At 40.8% G+C, this 19,272-nt stretch overlaps 1 protein-coding gene across 1 annotated transcript in view; it reads right to left on the reverse strand.

The window, feature by feature from the left end:
• LOC110162886 (FRAS1-related extracellular matrix protein 2-like) overlaps positions 1–19,272 on the reverse strand; it is a 254,137-nt gene that overhangs the window by 10,941 nt on the left and 223,924 nt on the right. The window contains 5 exon segments of the mRNA XM_055166709.1: positions 4,357–4,483; positions 5,521–5,655; positions 7,402–7,529; positions 9,287–9,391; positions 9,485–9,677. Coding sequence (XP_055022684.1) covers positions 4,357–4,483; positions 5,521–5,655; positions 7,402–7,529; positions 9,287–9,391; positions 9,485–9,677 — 688 coding nt within the window.

A 19,272-nucleotide genomic window follows, 5' to 3' on the forward strand; every position in this document is an offset into this window, starting at 1 on the left:
AAGTGTTCTTATGCTTATACAATAGACGGCAACAACAATTATTATTATTTATTAGTTTATAAAGCTCTTAATGGTCTTAGTCCTATTTATTTATCTGATCTGCTTTTATTATATGAACCCTCTCAGACTCTCTTCTTTTAACTGTCCCAAGAGTCCAAACTAAAACTCAAGGTGAGGCGTCATTCAGCTTTTATGGCCCCCGTTTGTGGAACAGTCGACCTGAGGATCTGAGGTCTGCTGCGAGTGTTCATATTTTTAAAAGTAAACTCAAAACGTATCTTTTTAATTTAGCTTTTAATTGAAACTTTTATCTGTTTTAACTTAAATTATTATCGTTATTATTATTATTATTTGATTTTAGCTCTCCATTTTGATTTTTATTATAACCTTTAGGAGCTTTATGTTTTTGTTTTTATGTTTAAATTGTTGTATATATGGATGAAACAATGGGGTGTTGTTTTTAATTATTGTATTGTAATTTTTCTGTTGCATGTGAATCACTTTGTGCTACATTTCAAATGTATGAAAAGTGCTATACAAATAAAGTTTGATTGATTGATGATTGACACAATACATGTTTTATAATCATTTTAGCACATTTTTTTAAACATTTTTAGACTTAGACGAACTTTATTGATCCACAAGGGGCTATATATAGAGACTACATACAGATAAATACACTGTCAGATGTTTACACTTGTTTGATTTTCAAGAACATCGAGGCTCGATTCACGCTTACGTCACAAATCAGGAAAACGTTTGGAAATTACAACTTTCAGTGTAGTTCCCGACACTGGACTCACCGACCGACTCTGATAAAACCCACTGAAGTAAATGTGATCAGCGGTAAAATGAAGACTGCAGACGTATGTGCTGTTTGGAATCATCTTGAATTTGGCGCCTCGTCTCTTCTAATCGCATGAACCCAGTGCGCTCGGAGTTGTGTGTCAGTGGGGAAATGATGAAAACTGAGGTATGGTTGGAACTGTTGATTACCCAAACATAACAAATGCTACAGTGACATGAAGAAGAAGAAAACTGGGCCTGGGAAGTTGTCATCGCATCTTTCCAAACATCTTCCTGGTTTGTGACTTAAGCGTGAATAGAGTCTATTACAGAACAAAAGTAGTGTTGGTGTATTTTGCTACAACTTCCAGTTTGCTTTTCTTCTGAATACACTCCTCAAAAATTAAAAAAAAAATGAACACTTTGAAAACACATCAGATCTCAAAGTGAAAAAAAATATGCTGGATATTTATAAAAAGGCAATGTCTGAGGAGCAAAAGAATGACACCTCTTTTAATGGAAATACAGCGTTCAGCCTACAGAGGGCTTATAGACACCCTGAAAATCAAAGTGAAATGATGTGGCAGGCGAGTCCATTCTGCCCAAGTGTAATTTCCGCAACTTAAAATGCTTCCTGTCTCTTGTGTGTCGTTCTAAGCTCCTAATGAGACGACGGATGATGTCTGGTGGGACGTCCTCCCAGATCTGTGTCCGGGCATCACTGAGCTCCTGGAGAGTCTGAGGAGGAACCAAGCGGCGTCTCATGTTCCAAATGTGACACACAGTAATGTGTTTTCACATTATGTTTTATTTTTGTGTATGCATTGGTAGTAAGTTATTACTTAAATTGCCTCCAAATTAGCAATTTAAGTAATAACTTTATTTAACCTGTAATTACACCCTCACGCCAGTAGGTGGCGCATGACTCCTCGAGACGGTATCGTGAGGTCAGAGGTCCTCCTCTCCAATATGGCAGAAGCGAGGCAAAGAGAAACAGCCATGGATCTATTAAAATAACTGGATACAGTATTGCTGCTTGTAGCTGCCTCGAGTTGACGTAGTGTCACTCAGTGGTTCTACAGTCGAAAAAATCCCATGGGCCGAGAGAAGATTTTTTCTCATAGAGGCAATGTAATCACAACCTGCTCGTGTTCGGCTGACAGGGCACCTACAACTTTCAAAAATGTCGGATTTTGTGGCGATTTTTACCTATTTTTAGATCATAAACTTTTTCTCGCTCAAAATCCTTCAGTTGTCTTAAAAAAAACGCTTTATATTCGTTAGCTCCAAGGGCGCCTGCTCCGCTCTGCTACGCTCTCGTTCCTCTCGCTCTGATTGGTCAAAAGCGATCACGTGATAAACACGAGCCCAAGCGCTAAAGCCATGACAGTAGTAACGGTACGCAGTGCATTCGCGTGTGCCCGTGGGATGAAAAGACTACTATGTTAAAAACAGACCAGCTCGGTCGGTAGAACACAGTGTGTTTTGGTTGATATGTAAAACTTAAATTGCCGGTGACTAAAGGCTAATGATGGGAGTGTTTGCTGCCATTGAGCTCAAAGTGTTCTCATTGATTGAATGACTGACATGATTGTATAAATAAATATGGCAGAAGCGAGGCAAAGAGAAACAGCACGATTGCTTGTCTCATTATTTCCTTGTGTTTTACAGAAACATTTAATCTGCCCAACAGGCCCAGAACTGGGTCTGTTACACAAACATAATGTCCCAGTACTTTAGTTTTATCTTTAATTCAGTTACATATGAGCTATAACTTCAAAGTCAGACAAACCCAGGGCTGGAGTCTGATCAGAACAATGATGTCTTGAATACAGGAGAATAAAGATTACTCAAACTCACCGGAATCAGGATAAATACAACTAAAAGGTGTTCAATTCATTTTTTATTTTTATTTTTTGGGCCAAATTGTGATATCTGCCTAACTTTACTCTTTTACCACTGCTGCATCACCCTGCCTTTGTCCTCAGTCATCAGAACACTTGTTAGAATCTAAAATCACTGTCTGTCTTAGTCGTCTCTACACAATATCAATAAAAAAAAATACCAATATGCTTGCTAAAAATGTGTTTTGTCTTGTTTTCCGAAAACATTCAAATATGACTTAGGCAACTATGTTATTAGGCAAACCAATAATTTTAAAAAAAGAAGGCATAATTGGTCTCTTTAAAGTGCGTATGACAGATTTTTATGATTCCCTAATTTTGACTTAATTTGGTGGTATTATAACTGTAAATTGCAAAGATAAATTATAGTTTTACACAATTCAAGAAGCAGTTTGTGAAGAAAAGTTGAAAAGTATTGATGATGATTCACTGGGAGAAATCTGTAGAAAAGTTTGGCATATTTAACAACTAAGAAACACATTTTTCTGATATTATAAACATGATTTCAACACAATAGTTTTAAGTTTCTGTCTTATATTTGTCAGATAATCATTTCTGTGTACAAAAGTGGGAATTTTGCCTGATAACGGTTAAGGAATTCCCTCGTGTGATGACGATTTCCAACAAGGAAGTCAAATTTTACACCGAAATAAATGACCAAATTTGGAAAACGAGTGTGAATCTTAAATATAATGATCTTAAAGGTGCGTTGTGTAACTTTTCTGGTAGAGGGTCCGTCAAATGTTCTTCTTTTCTCCATGGAGATGTTATTGCTTTGTCTGGAATGTTTCACAGTGTGGCATTAAACCTTTCTATCTTCATGGAGACCAAACTAGACCAAGTTACAGGTCAGATCTGTGGAGAGGCGACCCCGCTCACAGTCAGAATGTTTGTTTTTCTAGGTAATTTTTGAGCTGTAAAACCACCTGTAATTGAATAAATATAAGGTAGAGCTGTAATGTCATAAGCAGGTGACAGACCCCCAACCAAAAAGTTACACAGTGCATCTTTAATGCTTTGAATGAAGCACTGGACGCACTGGAAATGGAATTGCTGTGAGGAGATTGTTTTGTGCTTAAGATAAAGTGGGGAAAATGACACTTGGATTGCCGCTTTGTCTTTATAAACAGCTGGAGATGAGAAATAATGAGAAACGCTTTCACTTTAGGGCTTCTGTCTGAAACCCGGCTCAACAGCTCCTCTCCTCAGTCTGCGTTTGATCCGGAGGTGAGCGCCATGGAACAAGACTTTTCATAAACACATATTGACGCGTCTGAAGTTTGCGGAGCTTCGGTTCGCTTTCTCGCTCCTGTTTTCAGTCACAGCCAATCACAGCGAGCTACGAATGACTCACAGCCATTCAATATTCAAGACGTTATTTTAAAAACGCTCTCTCCTTCTTCTCTTCTTTTTCTCCTAAGATTTCAGCGACTATCAAAGCTTCCTCAGACAATCCATGTTTGAGTAACCCTTTGTTATTAGTCTGTCTACATCTCCAAAGCTCATACGTTCCACCTTGTGATGTCATGTAGTGGTAGTTTTCAAGTTAACATCTACCTTTTTACCTTTAGTTTAGTAGGGTTTGGTCAGGGCACATATGCTATTCTCTTTACCAAGTTCAGGTGAGTGAATGTCTCTCCCCACTCTTCGTCCCCGTGTGACTGACCTTGAGAGAAGGCGGTGTCGCTCTCCTGCCCGAAGCCCATGGATCCGTCTGAGAGCCACAGGGTTTTCTTGGACAGTAACAGGAGCTGAGTGTTCAGGCTGAACTCTGCTGCTACAGGATCACTCACCTGCCACACACAGAACACACACAGACCCGTGTCATGTGGTTTTATTTAGAGTACGGGTCAAACTGTAGTAGATTTTAACCCCATTTATATTCATTTTTGTCTAAAAAATATTAAAACGGCATCCACAGTGTCTAAAATGTGACTACAACAATGAAAGAATTGATCATTGCTCTAAATTAACATGTTAAGTGAGCATCCACATCGAAGAACTTAGCCCCCCCAAACTAGCCTGATTCATCAGCCGATTTCTCTTCGTGGAAACCGTCTGACCTCACAGCATTAGGATTCGTGCGCTCGACAGTAGGTGGGTACTTTTTTTATTTAACCAGTCACTGCTGTTTGGTCGTGATGTATGTAATGCACCAAATCCCGTAGAAAAGAAGAACAATAATGTCTTTCCCCTTGATGAAATTCACCAAACATTCTCTTTGTTCCGGCTTTAAATCCTCAATCTTGGGAATCGTTGCCAACACAGAATGTCTGTCTTTGTCTATATCCATCTCGACCGCTTTGTTTACTGTTGTGCTGAACCACAAAAGGGACCCAGACAGGCACTTGAGTTTGACGTCATGGCTTCACAGCTCTTCACTGATTGGCCGGTGCGCAGTTGAAAACTTCTAGGGTTCTTGCAAACCGTCTAGTGTCTTCTGATTCCTGACCTAGTCGCTGCAGAGAAATGAAATTGAATGGAGGCACTTGGTGGAACCAGCCTGGCAACCTCCAAAGCTCCTACAACCAAAAATGTGTGGCGTCCCCCTCAAATGAGGAAGGACCGTCAACTGAGATGAGGGGGCTTTTACCTCGACTCACACGTGGGGCTCACAAGACAACAACACACACTCCAACAGCTGTTTCGTTGTCTTCATTTAAAAGCACATGTTAAAATGTCACAAAGCAGCACAACTGTCAGCACCACGAGACTAAAGGGAACTTCTGTATTCATGGTTTCAAAGCTTTTTAACTATTGGCCACCACAGTAATAAATATGACAGAGTGTACGGTCTGAAAAACACAGAAGCAGATCTTTTTTCTCTCACTTGTTGGAAGCGTATGTCCAGGTCAAAGGTCACGGGCTCTCGGGGGTTGCACACAGGGGGGAGGGTGTACTCCAGGCTGGGAGGGGACGTGCAGGGGACCAGCTTCACTGTGTAGGTCCCAGAGTAATCCCGCACCTGCACAAGGAACAGGAACATCAGGAAGAGTTCTGTATGATATGTACGTGTAATGTGTAATGTGTAATGTGTAATGAAAACCAAAGAAACCAACTTCAAATGTTACTGTGACTGAGTGGATTTTTTGGTAATTGCACTTTCTTTTAATGTATAGCCTATTGGAAACTGAGTATAATTAGAACCTCAAGTTGATTTGTCTGTCTCACTGCTGTGAGATTGTCACTTTGTGGCTCTAATCTGTCATATTTATATTTGTTCAGATGCTTCTTAATGTGGCACTGTCCCATTAAAGCAAATAAACTCTTCAAACACACCTCACACTGCAGTTTCCTCTTAATGATCAGAGCTCCAAGTATTATGTGATATCAGTTTGAAACTTCTTCTGTAATTTACTCACATAAATGAAAGTTTTTTGTTTTTTTTTTTTTTTTAATCATGTAATGTTTTCATATGGATTTAATATGGATTTATCTGTGTAAAAACTGAAAAGAGCCAGATTTAAATGTCTTGTTTCTTTTAGTTGACACATTAGATACAAAAAAATTGCGTAAACTAGATCTGTCTGAAATTTGCCTAAAAATTAAAATTTTGCTTTGAGTTAAAACTTGAATAAATCAGACCTGGAATTAGTTATCACAAATCTTTCTGTATGTTTTGTTCAAATCTTGTTAAGTACAAGACTGGAGCGTTTGTTGTGTAGGTTCTACTTTAAGGCTGATCCTTACGTCCCTTGCATTTGTAACCGAGACATTTTTAGCCGCGAACTGTAACTGTAATTTTACCCGGGTACAAATTTTCAGTACTTTTTATATCACTGATTAAAGCTAATATTTACGGAAGCCGAGAGATGTCACAACAAACGCAAACGCGGCAACAAATACAAATGCGACAACACAACAAAAAAAGCCACAATGGAAATGACCGCGGGGACTCTATTTTAATGCAAACGCCGCAACAAATACAAACGCCACAACACAAACGCAAATGCCACAACACATCAAAAAGCCACAACGGAAGTGACCGCAGGACTCTATTTTACGACCGATTGTAGTTGTAGCGCTTCTTCTTCACTTGTTGCTTGATCGGTCCGTCGAAAAATAGAGTCCCGCAGTCACTTCCGTTGTGGCTTTTTGATGTGTTGTGGCATTTGCGATTGTGTTGTGGCATTTGCATTAAAATAGAGTCCCGCAGTCACTTCCGTTGTGGCTTTTTGATGTGTTGTGGCATTTGCGATTGTGTTGTGGCGTTTGCATTAAAATAGAGTCCCGCCGTCATTTCCGTTGTAGCTTTTTTTGGTTTGTTGTGGCTTTTTGTTGTGTTGTCGCATTTGTATTTGTTGCGGCGTTTGCGTTAGTTGTGACCCCTCTCGGCTTCTGTAAATATTGTTATGGATATACTATAGTATCTGGTCTTACCGCAAAGTCTCTCTGAAGTAGTTGTAGTAGTATTTGAAGTAGTAAATCTTGCCAACTTAATATTACTTGAATTGAGAAAGTTTTATCATGATTTGAGTAAATTTCTCTTGACAAGTAAAATGATCTGCCAATGGAACAAGACTTTTTGCAGTTAAAATATGAAAATATATCTTCTTTCACTCAACTTTTTGCACTTACAAAATCGATTTTGCTTGGTAGATCATTTTACTTGTCAAGTTGAACTCAAATAAAAGTAAAATGTTCTTAATTTAAATCATTACAACATGTCTAGACAGAGTATAACTTTTTGCAGTTTAGTATCGGGACTTACTGCAAAATCTGACACAAAGGTCCACTGCTGGATGGGCTGGTTGTACGTGGGCTCGCTCCTCACCAGGGTCAGGTTAAAGGTCAAACCGGGATGATCCGCACACATCACCATGGAGGTCAAAGGCGACGCTACGTCACAAAATCACAAAAGTTCACTTTTGTTACTAAACAGATTAGTTACTAAACATGATGATAATGTCTTCAATTTATATTGTACTTTCAACATTAACAACGTTCACCTGTTTGCGCCATGGAGATGTCAATGTTTTACCAGGAATGTTCCACAGTATTAGTCTGATTCATCAGCTGGTTTCACTTCCTGGAAACTGTCTGACCTCGCAGCATTAGGATTCAGTCACTCGACGGTAGGCGGGTATTTTTTTTATTTAACCAGTCGCTGCTATTTGGTCGTGATGTATGTAATGCGTCGCTAACGGGGCTAACTGGTATATTAAGATTTTCCCAAATCCCGTAGGAAAAAGGGCAATAACGTCTTTCCCCTCGATAAAATTCACCAAACATTCTCTTTGTTCCGGCTTTAAATACTCGATCTCGGGAATCGTTGACAACACAGAATGTATGTCTCTTCACTGACTGGCTGGTACCCGATCTAGTACTTCTTCTTGCAAACCGTCTAGTGCACAGGTGTCAAACATAAGGCCCGGGGGCCAGATCCGGCCCTCCAAGACCTTTAATCTGGCCCTCGGCTGATTTTCTACTAAAATATTTTAATACAATTTTCTATTAAAATATTGGTAATTTTCTGGGCTGCTTAGCATAACAGCATCTCCAGAGTCTCTGTACGTGGCCCCTCCCACCAGAGCAGCACAAATGAAGACTTGTCTCTTTCCAAACGCTCTTAAAGGACGATCGTTTTGACTGTTGACCGTGACACCCTCATCAGAAAAATAACAAAAATGAGAAAAGTGGAGCCGAGTGCAGGATTTTCCAAGAAAAATGGACTTGTTCCAATTTGCATAAAAGTTAACATTAAAACATTGTGTTGAAATTGCATGCAAAGAGTTCATCAATTAAAAAAAGATTTCCGTAATAGATTTGTGTTTCTCTGCACAAATATTTGAACTTATTGCTATTTTTGGGGTATATATGCTATGAGTTTTCTGATCCGGCCCCTTTGGGATCAAAGTAGGTTGGATACGGCCCCCGGACCAAAATGAGTTTGACACCCCTGGTCTAGTGTATTCTGATTCATGATCTAGTCGCCAGAGAGAAATTAAATTGATCGGAGGCACTAGTTGGCACCAGTCTGACCACTACAGTATGGCATTAAAGGTCCTATATTACACACAATGTATTCTTCTAAGCTTTCAGTCGTGTCATAAAGCTGTTAACTTCTCACACCTGGAGTTGTGTTTTATTTCATTAACACATGTTTGAGTAATCCTTTATTATAAGACTGTCTATATCTCCAAAACTCAAAATGCTCTGTTCCACCTTGTGATGTCATGAAGCGGTAGTTTTCAAGTTAACATCTGCCTTTTACCTTTTGTTCAGAAGAGATTGGAAATTCCAGGGCTGAAATTATCCAATAATTATTCTGGGGAAGGTGTATGGAGTTTAAAAACACCTGTATTTCACAAGGTGGAGAGAAGTCTGAGGGAAGAATTCAGTCTAAATATGCAGAGTTTATGTGTTAAACGTGTGTGAGTAAAACAAAACATAACTCCAGGTCTGTCTTTGATGAGGACACAACATAAACAGCATAATACGGGACCTTTAATACTTTTAATTAAGCAATAATGGATGTTTAAAATACCATAAAATTCATGCATTAGAACAGAGTCGCCTCCACTTAGATCTGAGCTGTAATATTTTGGGTTATTTATGATCAAATCTTGAATGCAATAACAGAATAAGTGTCATACCTCCATGTGAGTAAACGAACAGTCCTCTGAAGCGAGCCTCAGTTCTGAAGTTGACCACGAGGCGTCCCTGTGCGTTGATCCTCATGCTGGTGGGGTACAGCGCTCCTACACGGGAACAGTACGAGTCATATTTTTATCTTTACACGGTCTCAGGTCCCACGTAAAAAAAAAAAAAAAAAAAAAAGCCCGAGCTCTCACCCTGCAGCTCGGCCTCCGGGGGGCTGCCGATGCCGTCCCTCCACAAGATGGCGGTGTCGTACACAAAGGTGAGGCGAAGCTCGGACTGCAGGTCGAAGTGCTGCCAGCCGCCCGCCCCCACCGGAGAGTGGAACACGTAGGACACGTGTAGAGGGACGCGCAGGGTGACGTAGGACTGGACCAAGTTCAGCACCTGCACACAGCATTTACACACAGTCAGTCATGTAGATTTGTGAGTTATTTATTTACTACAACCTGTGGAAGTTTAAAGTAGAGCAGGATCGATGTCATGAATCACACATCACAAAAAAATGACTCTGTTTATAGATGGTTCATGTTACTTTTGTCTTTAGATCAGGAGTCTGCAACATCCCACAGAAAAACAGAAAACACCTGGAGCAACAAAACCCTTTTGACTCCAACCAGTGTTGGGGAGTAACAGATTACATGTACCGGAGTTAAGTAATCAGAGTACAAATTATGAGTAACTGTATTCAGTTACAGTTACTGTTTCAGTGAGTGGTAATTGGATTACAGTTACTTTGTTGAAATATATGGATTACACAGAGGTATTTTCCTGTTTTCACATTTTGGGCTAAACCAGGACTAAAACCAGGACTAAACCAGGTCTAAACCATTACTGAACCAGGACTAAACCAGGTTTAAACCATTACTGAACCAGGACTAAACCAGGACTAAACCAGGTCTAAACCAGGTCTAAACCATTACTGAACCAGGACTAAACCAGGACTAAACCAGGACTAAACCAGGTCTAAACCTACTGAACCAGGACTAAACCAGGTACTAACCAGGACTAAACCAGGACTAAACCAGGTCTAAACCAGGTCTAAACCAGGTCTAAACCAGGACTAAACCAGGTCTAAACCATTACTGAACCAGGACTAAACCAGGACTAAACCAGGTCTAAACCAGGACTAAACCAGGACTAAACCAGGACTAAACCAGGACTAAACCAGGTCTAAAACCAGGACTAAACCAGGACTAACCAGGACTAAAACCAGGTCTAAACCAGGTCTAAACCAGGTCTAAACCAGGTCTAAACCAGGTCTAAACCAGGACTAAACCAGGTCTAAACCAGGTCTAAACCAGGACTAAACCAGGACTAAACCAGGACTAAACCAGGACTAAAAGGTCTAAACCAGGACTAAACCAGGACTAAAGAGGTCTAAACCAGGTCTAAACCAGGTCTAAACCAGGACTAAACCAGGTCTAAACCAGATCTAAACCAGGACTAAACCAGGACTAAACCAGGTTTAAACCAGGACTAAACCAGGTCTAAACCAGGACTGAACCAGGTCTAAACCAGGTCTAAACCAGGTCTAAAGCAGGTCTAAACCAGGTTTAAACCAGGACTAAACCAGGACTAAACCAGGCTTTTCATTGTCTTTTATCAGACAAAACATCTTAGGTGAAGATTTCCTCGTCTTTGCTTCTCTACAGCAAATCAAGTAATCCAAAATATTAAGATTACGTTACTCACTTTAAGTAATTTAATGGATTACGTTACAAACTACATTTTGGTGTATGTAATCTGTAATCTGTAGGGGAATACATTTTAAAAGTAACCTTCCCAACACTGGACTCAACACACTGCATATCACTTTTTTTAACCTGTGTTCTCTGTATAAAAGACTATAGTGTGTTGCATTTATGAAATCTATGAAATGCTACAGACAACCCAGAATTTTATTTCTGCATGAACCAAAAACATTTAAAATCCAAAATAAAAGACACTTGGCTGACGCTTACTTTTAAATGAAATAGCCAATTTGAGTCCTTGTTTTAGGAAATTAAAATCCAAACTTAAATTAAATTAAAAAAAAAAGTCTGCTTCTGTGTTCCGTCAGTATTTTATCACGTGTAAACCAGTCTCATCAGCCGTGAAAGCAAATGAATCTGCCCACGAAGCATTAAATGTTCTGTTTTCTTCAGAAACTTTGCTTTTACCTACGAGGGGTCGAAAGGTTCAATAAATCGTGCTGCTGGTGTAGGTGTGGGTAAGTCTGGGCTGCAGATCTGTGCACTGTGTCGCACATCAGCAGCTGAGACGCTTATTTTGAGCAACAAAAATATTTAAAATGTTTTATTTGAACGTTACAAGAGTACTATTATCTATAAATTTACAATTACATTTAAGAACGAACTCACTAAATTAAAAATACGTTGTAATTAAATACTCGTTACTTATTTTCAAAGTCAGAGGGAGCCACAGCAGAAGGATGAAAGAGCCGCAGGTTGCTGACTCCTGCTTTAGATCATCCCCAGTGTGAAGCATTGTACAAACCCATTTAACCAACAACAAAGTGAAATTTACTCTGAGGAGCAAACCAGAACCCTGTTTGTTGTAACTGCATGAAGACAAACTAAATAAAATAAAATGATCTGGACAAATATAGCCCCAAAATACAACAAGATGAACAACAAAATTCAACAAAATGACCAATAACAATGACACGGGTTCTGTAAATATTGATCCAGAGCATTCAGAGGGAGCTTTATAGTTAAATAAGTGTTTTCCTATTTGTTTTTGACTCTTGGCACAACAAAAAATATCTGATCTGTGTGACATAAACTGTAAGAGGATCTGAATGGAATTAAATACTGTTTGAGATATTCAGGATAACTGAGATGAAGCATTTAGAGATAAATAATAATCAGTGAAGTCGACGTTGACAGTGGTGAGTTCTGGAGGGACAGCGGAGAATAAATCTGCACTGTTATAGAAAACACTGAGTGGCTGGAGGATAGAAGTTGTGGTTTTGATAAATGATATTACAGTAATCTAAATTGGGAAGAATTAATTGGGATCTGGGGCCCTTCGCAGCCCCAGGGCCCTATGTCACTTGTACAGTCTGTGCACAAGAAGATCTGTCTCTCTTCTCTGTCCACAAGTGCTCAAAGTGCTGCTGCTGTTGCTAAATAAAGGGAAAATAGAAATATAATGTGGGCTTACCAGCACTGCATAAAAGGTCATGGAAACAAAAAGTTAAATCCATGCTTTGGAATATTGTTCATGGGAATGAGTTACAGTATTATTTGGCTGATGACCTCGCAGCATCAGGATTCGTTCGCTCGACGGTAGGCGGGTACTTATTTATTTAACCAATCGCTGATATTTGGTCATGATGTATGTAATGTGCTGGAACGATCAGTGGTGTCCAAGTAATTACCGGCACAACAGCAAACCAAGCATAGAGTGAACATGTCTGTCAATGATCATTGTCGTTTCTGCGAGATGAACTTGCAGATTAAAGGTGCAATAAAAGCAAAATGCAATGTTTGTATTTGACAAAGGAAATCCAAAGGAGGAGAGCGTATGCACTCTGCTACTGCAACTTCAGTTCAGCTCATCGCTGATTGGCCAGTGTGCGGTCTACAACGTCCGGAGTTCTTGCAAACCATCTAGTGTATTCTGACTCCTGACCTAGTCACTGGAGAGAAATGAAACTGAGCAGAGGCACTAGGTGGCGCCAGCCTGGCTAGAGTATTAATCCATACTGTGGAATATTATAGCCAAAGAAACAACATTTCTATGGAAACAAACACGAGACGGCCTTCCTCCAGACCAAATAAGAGTCACGTTTGTGGAGATGCAAACCTGCTCAGATAATATTTTTCCGTGTCATTAACTCAACCAAAATGAAAAAAACATGCATATATTTGAATGTATCTTGACTATGTTGAAGTTCCAGTGTTGCTTTGAGGTCTGATAATTGTCTGTGGTCTCACTCTCTCTCCTCTCACACTAATTCAGCTTTAATACAGTTAATCAAAACATGACCTTTATTTTCAAAGAGTCTGCAAAATATTCCGATGTATAAGCTCAGGTGTAACTGTGAGTGTACGTTCGCTGTATCCATCACGGCCACAGCGGGGGACAGAACACTCAACATTTCTACTGGAAGATTCTACTCGTCACTTTTTACACATATTTAGTATCTGGACGGGCGTCATGTGGAAGCTCAGAACATCCAGAATTCCCTCGCTGAGCTGCAGAGGCTGCACCAGCTCTGGACTCATGTTGTTTCTTCATCACAAAAATACCTGGAGTTGGGGGGGGGGGGTCTGCTCTCGACTTTGACCTGTGGAGGGATCTGCCCAAACGGAGACTTGTTCATGTGGAGACCTGCCCCAGCCTACGGGCGCTCCCTCTCTACTCCCTCCTCTTCACTCTCTACTCTGTCTCTTTTTACTCTCTCCTCCCTCTCTTTTCATTCTCTCCCTCCTCCCTCTCTCTACTCTCTCCTTTCCCTGTCTCCTCACTCTCTCCCTTCTGTTTCTCTCCCTCCTCCCTCTCTCTTCACTCTCTTCTTTCTCTTCACTCTCTCCTCTCCCCTTCCTCTCTCCCTTCTGTTTCTCTCTCTCTGTCTTCCCTCTCTCCTCTCTGTCTTCCCTCTCTCTCTGCCTCCTCTCTCTCTTCACTCTCCCTCTCTCCTTTCCCTGTCTCCTCAGTCTCTCCTCCCTCCCCTCTTTCTCTTCACTCTCTTTTCTCTCTTTTCACTCTCTCCCTCCTTCTTCTCCCTCTCTTTTCTCACTGTCTCCTTTCCCTGTCTCCTCCCTCCCCTTTCTGTCTTCACTCTCTCTTTTCTCATTTCACTCTCTCCTTCCTCCCTCTTTCTCTCTCCTCTCCCTCCACTCTCTCCCTCCCTTTTCTCTCTTCACTCTCTCCTCTCCCTCTCTCCTCCCTCCCTCTTCTCTCCCTTCTGATTCTCTCCCTGCTCCCTCTCTCTTCACTCTCTCCTCTCTCTTTTCACTTTCTCCCTCCTCCCCTCTCTCTCTTTATTCTCTCCTCCCTCCCCTCTCTCCACCCTCTTCCTCTGTCTCTCCTCCCTCTCTTCTCTCTCCTCTCCCCCTCTCTTCACTCTCTTGTTTCTCTTCACTCTCTCCTCTCCCCTTCCTCTCTCCCTTCTGTTTCTCTCTCTCTCTTCTCTCTCTCCCGCTTCCCTCTCTCCTCTCTGTCTTCCCTCTCTCCCTTCTGTTTCTCTGCCTCCTCTCTCTCTTCACTCTCCCTCTCTCCTTTCCCTGTCTCCTCAGTCTCTCCTCCCTCCCCTCTTTCTCTTCACTCTCTTTTCACTCTCTCCCTCCTTCTTCTCCCTCTCTTTTCTCACTGTCTCCTTTCCCTGTCTCCTCCCTCCCCTTTCTGTCTTCACTCTCTCTTTTCTCATTTCACTCTCTCCTTCCTCCCTCTTTTCTCTCTCCTCTCCCCTCCACTCTCTCCCTCCCTCTTCTCTCCCTTCTGATTCTCTCCCTGCTCCCTCTCTCTTCACTCTCTCCTCTCTCTTTTCACTTTCTCCCTCCTCCCCCTCTCTCTCTTTATTCTCTCCTCCCTCCCCTCTCTCCACCCTCTTTCCTCTGTCTTCCTCCTCCCTCTCTTCACTCTCTCCCTCCCTCCTTCATCTCTCCCTCCTCCCTCTTTCCTCTCTCCTCTATCTCCTCTCTCTAACCCTCCAACTCCTCTCTCCTTCCCCTCCCTTCCCTTTCTCTCCACCCTCTTCCTCTCCTCTCATCCCTTTCTCTCTCTTATTCAATTTGTATATGTATCCTCTCCTCTTATCCCCCATTAGGCACCAAATTTTCAACACAATTTTCAAAAAGACGGTCGTTCTATTCACTTACGTCTGAAAGAAAAAAAAAAAAATACAAAAACTTTTTTTAATAAAGAGCCCTATGTGGCCTCGTAGATTTCCTACTTCTGACTAATCATTTCTTTAGTAATACATTTATTAAAACTATCTTAAAAAACATGCATCTTATTACTTTTTACCTGTACTTGTACTGTATCATATTTTACCTGCACCTGTCACTGTGTTTGTCACGGTTTGTTTCCTGTTTGTGTACAGCACTTTGGTTCTTTTTAAAAAGCTCTAAAAAATAAAGTTGAGTTGAGTGTTTTGTTTCGTTCACACATGTTAGAGTTCTTTTGTTTTTTTTTAGTCCATCTGTATCTCCAAAGTTCAAAATGCTCTGTTCCACCTTGTGACGTCATGTATTACCGTATTTTTTGAAATATAAGTTGCGTTTTTTTTCATGGTTTGGGTGTTTCCTGCGACTTATACTCCGGTGCGACTTATAATATTAGAGAGCTTTTCAAATGAATTATTTTAAGGCCCACCAGGAGACAGGAGACAGGAGAGGAGATCGCCTAAAGCTGAGTAACTAATACATTATAAAAAAGAAAAAAAAAACAGAAACTTGTACTCGCGGTAGAGTTGTCAGAAGTATCAAATATCAGATACTGTATTTTTGGGACTATAAGTTACACTGTTTTTCATGGTTTGGGTGTTTCCTGCGACTTATACTCCGGTGCGACTTATGTATTAACATTTTCACACTGACAGACTCGAGAGGCTCTAGTCTTGTGTGTCAGTATCTGCTGCTCTTATTACTCCTGTACCACTGTCACTTCACTCTACTGCGCATGTCTCCTGCAGAAAGAGCCTCTGTCCTGCTGCAAGTAGCGAAATATTCTGCTGAAAATGGTAATCGAGCAGCAGAAAGAAAGTTTGGAGTGAGTGAGAAACTTGTGAGGGACTGATGGAAAGCGGGAGAGTGCGCTGTGCAACTTTCTTAAAGTCATTGGATGGATCGACAAAGCCTGGACTTCAGTGACACCGAAACCATCCTGTCAGGATTCAGAAAGGCTGTAATAATTCTAACTGGAACTGATGCTGAGTCTGACGACAGAAGAAGCTACACAGTAGAGGAAACGGCGCTCTGTTTACCTCCGGAGGTCGCGAGTTGGAGAAGAATTCAGTGGATTTAGTGATTTGGAGTGAGATGGAGAGTTTGTTAAACTTGTTCTGTTCTGTTATAGTTTATCTGAAGAACTGTTCATATGTGACGTTAACAGTCTGTTGTTCTTTGTTCTATTGTTTTTACTGCAACTTGTCCTTCAAGATGAAATGTCTGTTCCTGGTCTCTAATTTTATACAATACATTTATCCAAAAAGTGCGAATTATATATGTTTTTTCTCGTTCTTCATTACACATTTTTTGGCTGGTGTGACTTAGACTATGTTCAGACTGCTGCCTGAAGTGACCCAAATCCGATTTTTTGGCCCCTATGTGACCTGTATCTGATCTTTTAATGACACTGATCTGATTTTTTCAAATGCGACCCAGGCCACTTGGATATGTGGTCCTAAAACCAATACATATCCGATCTTTTGACATGTGACTTCAGTCTGAACGTCCAAAGCGCATTCATTCAACCTACACGTTATCAACAAGCCACAAACGTCACGTGTCACTGAAGCGAAGCACATCACCACTCACCACTCTTGGCTACGTCTCCACATCCACACGTTCCTTTCAACAGACTGTCCCACAAAACGCCACGGCCAAAAACCTCGTCCTTCTCCTTCTCAATCTCCTCCTTAAAACAAGTAAGTTGTTCATGTTCTGGCTCCAGCACGAGAGGAACTTTAAAATCTCCAGGTGCTCAATGCTGCGTCCATGTTTGGACAACTTCTGTAAACACAGAGACGCTCGCTGCGGTTGACATCGTTGTGTCTCCAGTGCACATGCGAGACACTTTCGGGCTGTTTAAAGTTCACACTGGAGTCACATACAAGTCACATTTAACTGGAAATGTGAAAGACCTCGCAAAAACATCGGATTTCACCAAAAAAATCAGAATTGAGAATTAAGCCCTGCAGTCTGAACGTAGCCTTATACTCCGGAGCAAATTATCGTCCGAAAAATACAGTAGTAGTTTTTAAGTTAATCGCTACAGCACCTTTTACCTTTTGTTCAGTAGAGACAGTGTTGGGAAGGTTACTTTTAAAATGTATTCCCCTACAGATTACAGATTACAGACCCCAAAATGTAGTTTGTAACGGAATCCATTACAATTACTTAAAGTGAGTAACGTAATATGAATACTTTGGATTACTTGATTTGCTGTAGAGAAGCAAAGACGAGGAAATCTTCACATAAAATATTTTGTCTGATAAAAGAAAATAAAAATGCCCAGTCTTTACTCAACTAAATAAAAAATATTATTGATAGAAGAGGAGGAGACACGGCCCACATGGCATGGTTTAGTCCTGTTAAATCCTGGTTTAGACCTGGTTAAGTCCTGTTTAGACCTGGTTTAGACCTGGTTTAGTCCTGTTAAATCCTGGTTTAGTCCTGGTTTAGTCCTGGTTTAGTCCTGTTTAGACCTGGTTTAGTCCTGTTAAATCCTGGTTAGTCTGGTTTAGTCCTGTTTAGACCTGGTTTAGTCCTGTTAAATCCTGGTTTAGTCCTGTTTCCTGGTTTAGACCTGGTTTAGTCCTGGTTTAGACCTGGTTTAGTTTAGTCCTGGTTTAGACCTGGTTTAGTCCTGGTTTAGACCTGGTTTAGTCCTGGTTTAGTCTGTTAAATCCTGGTTTAGTCCTGGTTTAGACCTGGTTTAGACCTGGTTTAGTCCTGGTTTAGTCCTGTTAAATCCTGGTTTAGTCCTGGTTTAGTCCTGGTTTAGACCTGGTTTAGTCCTGGTTTAGTCCTGTTAAATCCTGGTTTAGTCCTGGTTTAGTCCTGGTTTAGACCTGGTTTAGTCCTGGTTAGTCCTGTTAATCCTGGTTTAGTCCTGGTTTAGTCCTGGTTTAGACCTGGTTTAGACCTGGTTTAGTCCTGTTAAATCCTGGTTTAGTCCTGGTTTAGACCTGGTTTAGACGGTTTAGTGGTTTAGTCCTAGTTTAGACCTGGTTTAGTTTAGACCTGGTTTAGTCCTGGTTTAGAAGTTTAGTCCTGGTTAGACCTAGTTTAGTCCTGGTTTAGACCTGGTTTAGTCCTGTTTATCCTGGTTTAGTCCTGGTTTAGAGTCCTGGTTTAGTCCCAGTTTAGTCCTGGTTTAGACCTGGTTTAGTCCTGGTTTAGAAGTGATCTAGTCCTGGTTTAGACGTGTTAAATCCTGGTTTAGTCCTGGTTTAAACCTGGTGTAGACCTGGTGTAGACCTGGTGTAGACCTGGTTAAGTCTTGATTTAGACCTGGTTTATTCCTGGTTTAGTCCTGGTTTAGTCCTGGTTTAGACCTGGTTTAGTCCTGGTTTAGACCTGGTTTATTCCTGGTTTAGTCCTGGTTTAGTCCTAGTTTACCTGGTTTAGACCTGGTTTAGTCCTGGTTTAGACCTGGTTTAGTCCTGGTTTAGTCCTGGTTTAGTCCTAGTTTAACCTGGTGTAGACCTGGTTAGTCCTGGTTTAGACCTGGTTTAGACCTAGTTTAGTCCTGGTTTAGTCCTGGTTTAGACCTGGTTTATTCCTGGTTTAGTCCTGGTTTAGTCCTAGTTTAGCCCAGAATGTGAAAACAGGAAAATACCACCGTGTAATCCATTTATTTTAACAAAGTAACTGTAATCCAATTACCACTCACTGAAACAGTAACTGTAACCGAATACAGTTACTCATAATTTGTACTCTGATTACATAACTCTGGTACATGTAATCTGTTACTCCCCAACACTGGGTAGAGATCAGGCTGAAATCATCAAAACGATTCCAATGAGGGTGTATGGAGTTTAAAAACACAGTGGAGCACGTCCTGTATTAGGGTCGAGACAGTTTTTCTGTTTGAGAGAAGAACTCGGCGTAAATACGACGGGTTTATGTGTTAATTAAACACGTGTGAATGAAACAAAAGACGACTCCAGGTCCGTTTGTGACGACGAGTAAACGATAAAACGTAACACCACAATAACAAAGATCAATATGTGCCCTTTAATAACATTTTATCCATCAGTCCTCTGTCTACTAATGGGTCAAATGTTCACGCAGATCTTACAAGG

This window comes from Boleophthalmus pectinirostris, unplaced genomic scaffold, assembly GCF_026225935.1.
Source record: "Boleophthalmus pectinirostris isolate CB_2022bp ecotype Guang Dong unplaced genomic scaffold, ASM2622593v1 HiC_scaffold_9, whole genome shotgun sequence".
NCBI classification, from domain to species: Eukaryota; Metazoa; Chordata; class Actinopteri; order Gobiiformes; family Gobiidae; genus Boleophthalmus; species Boleophthalmus pectinirostris.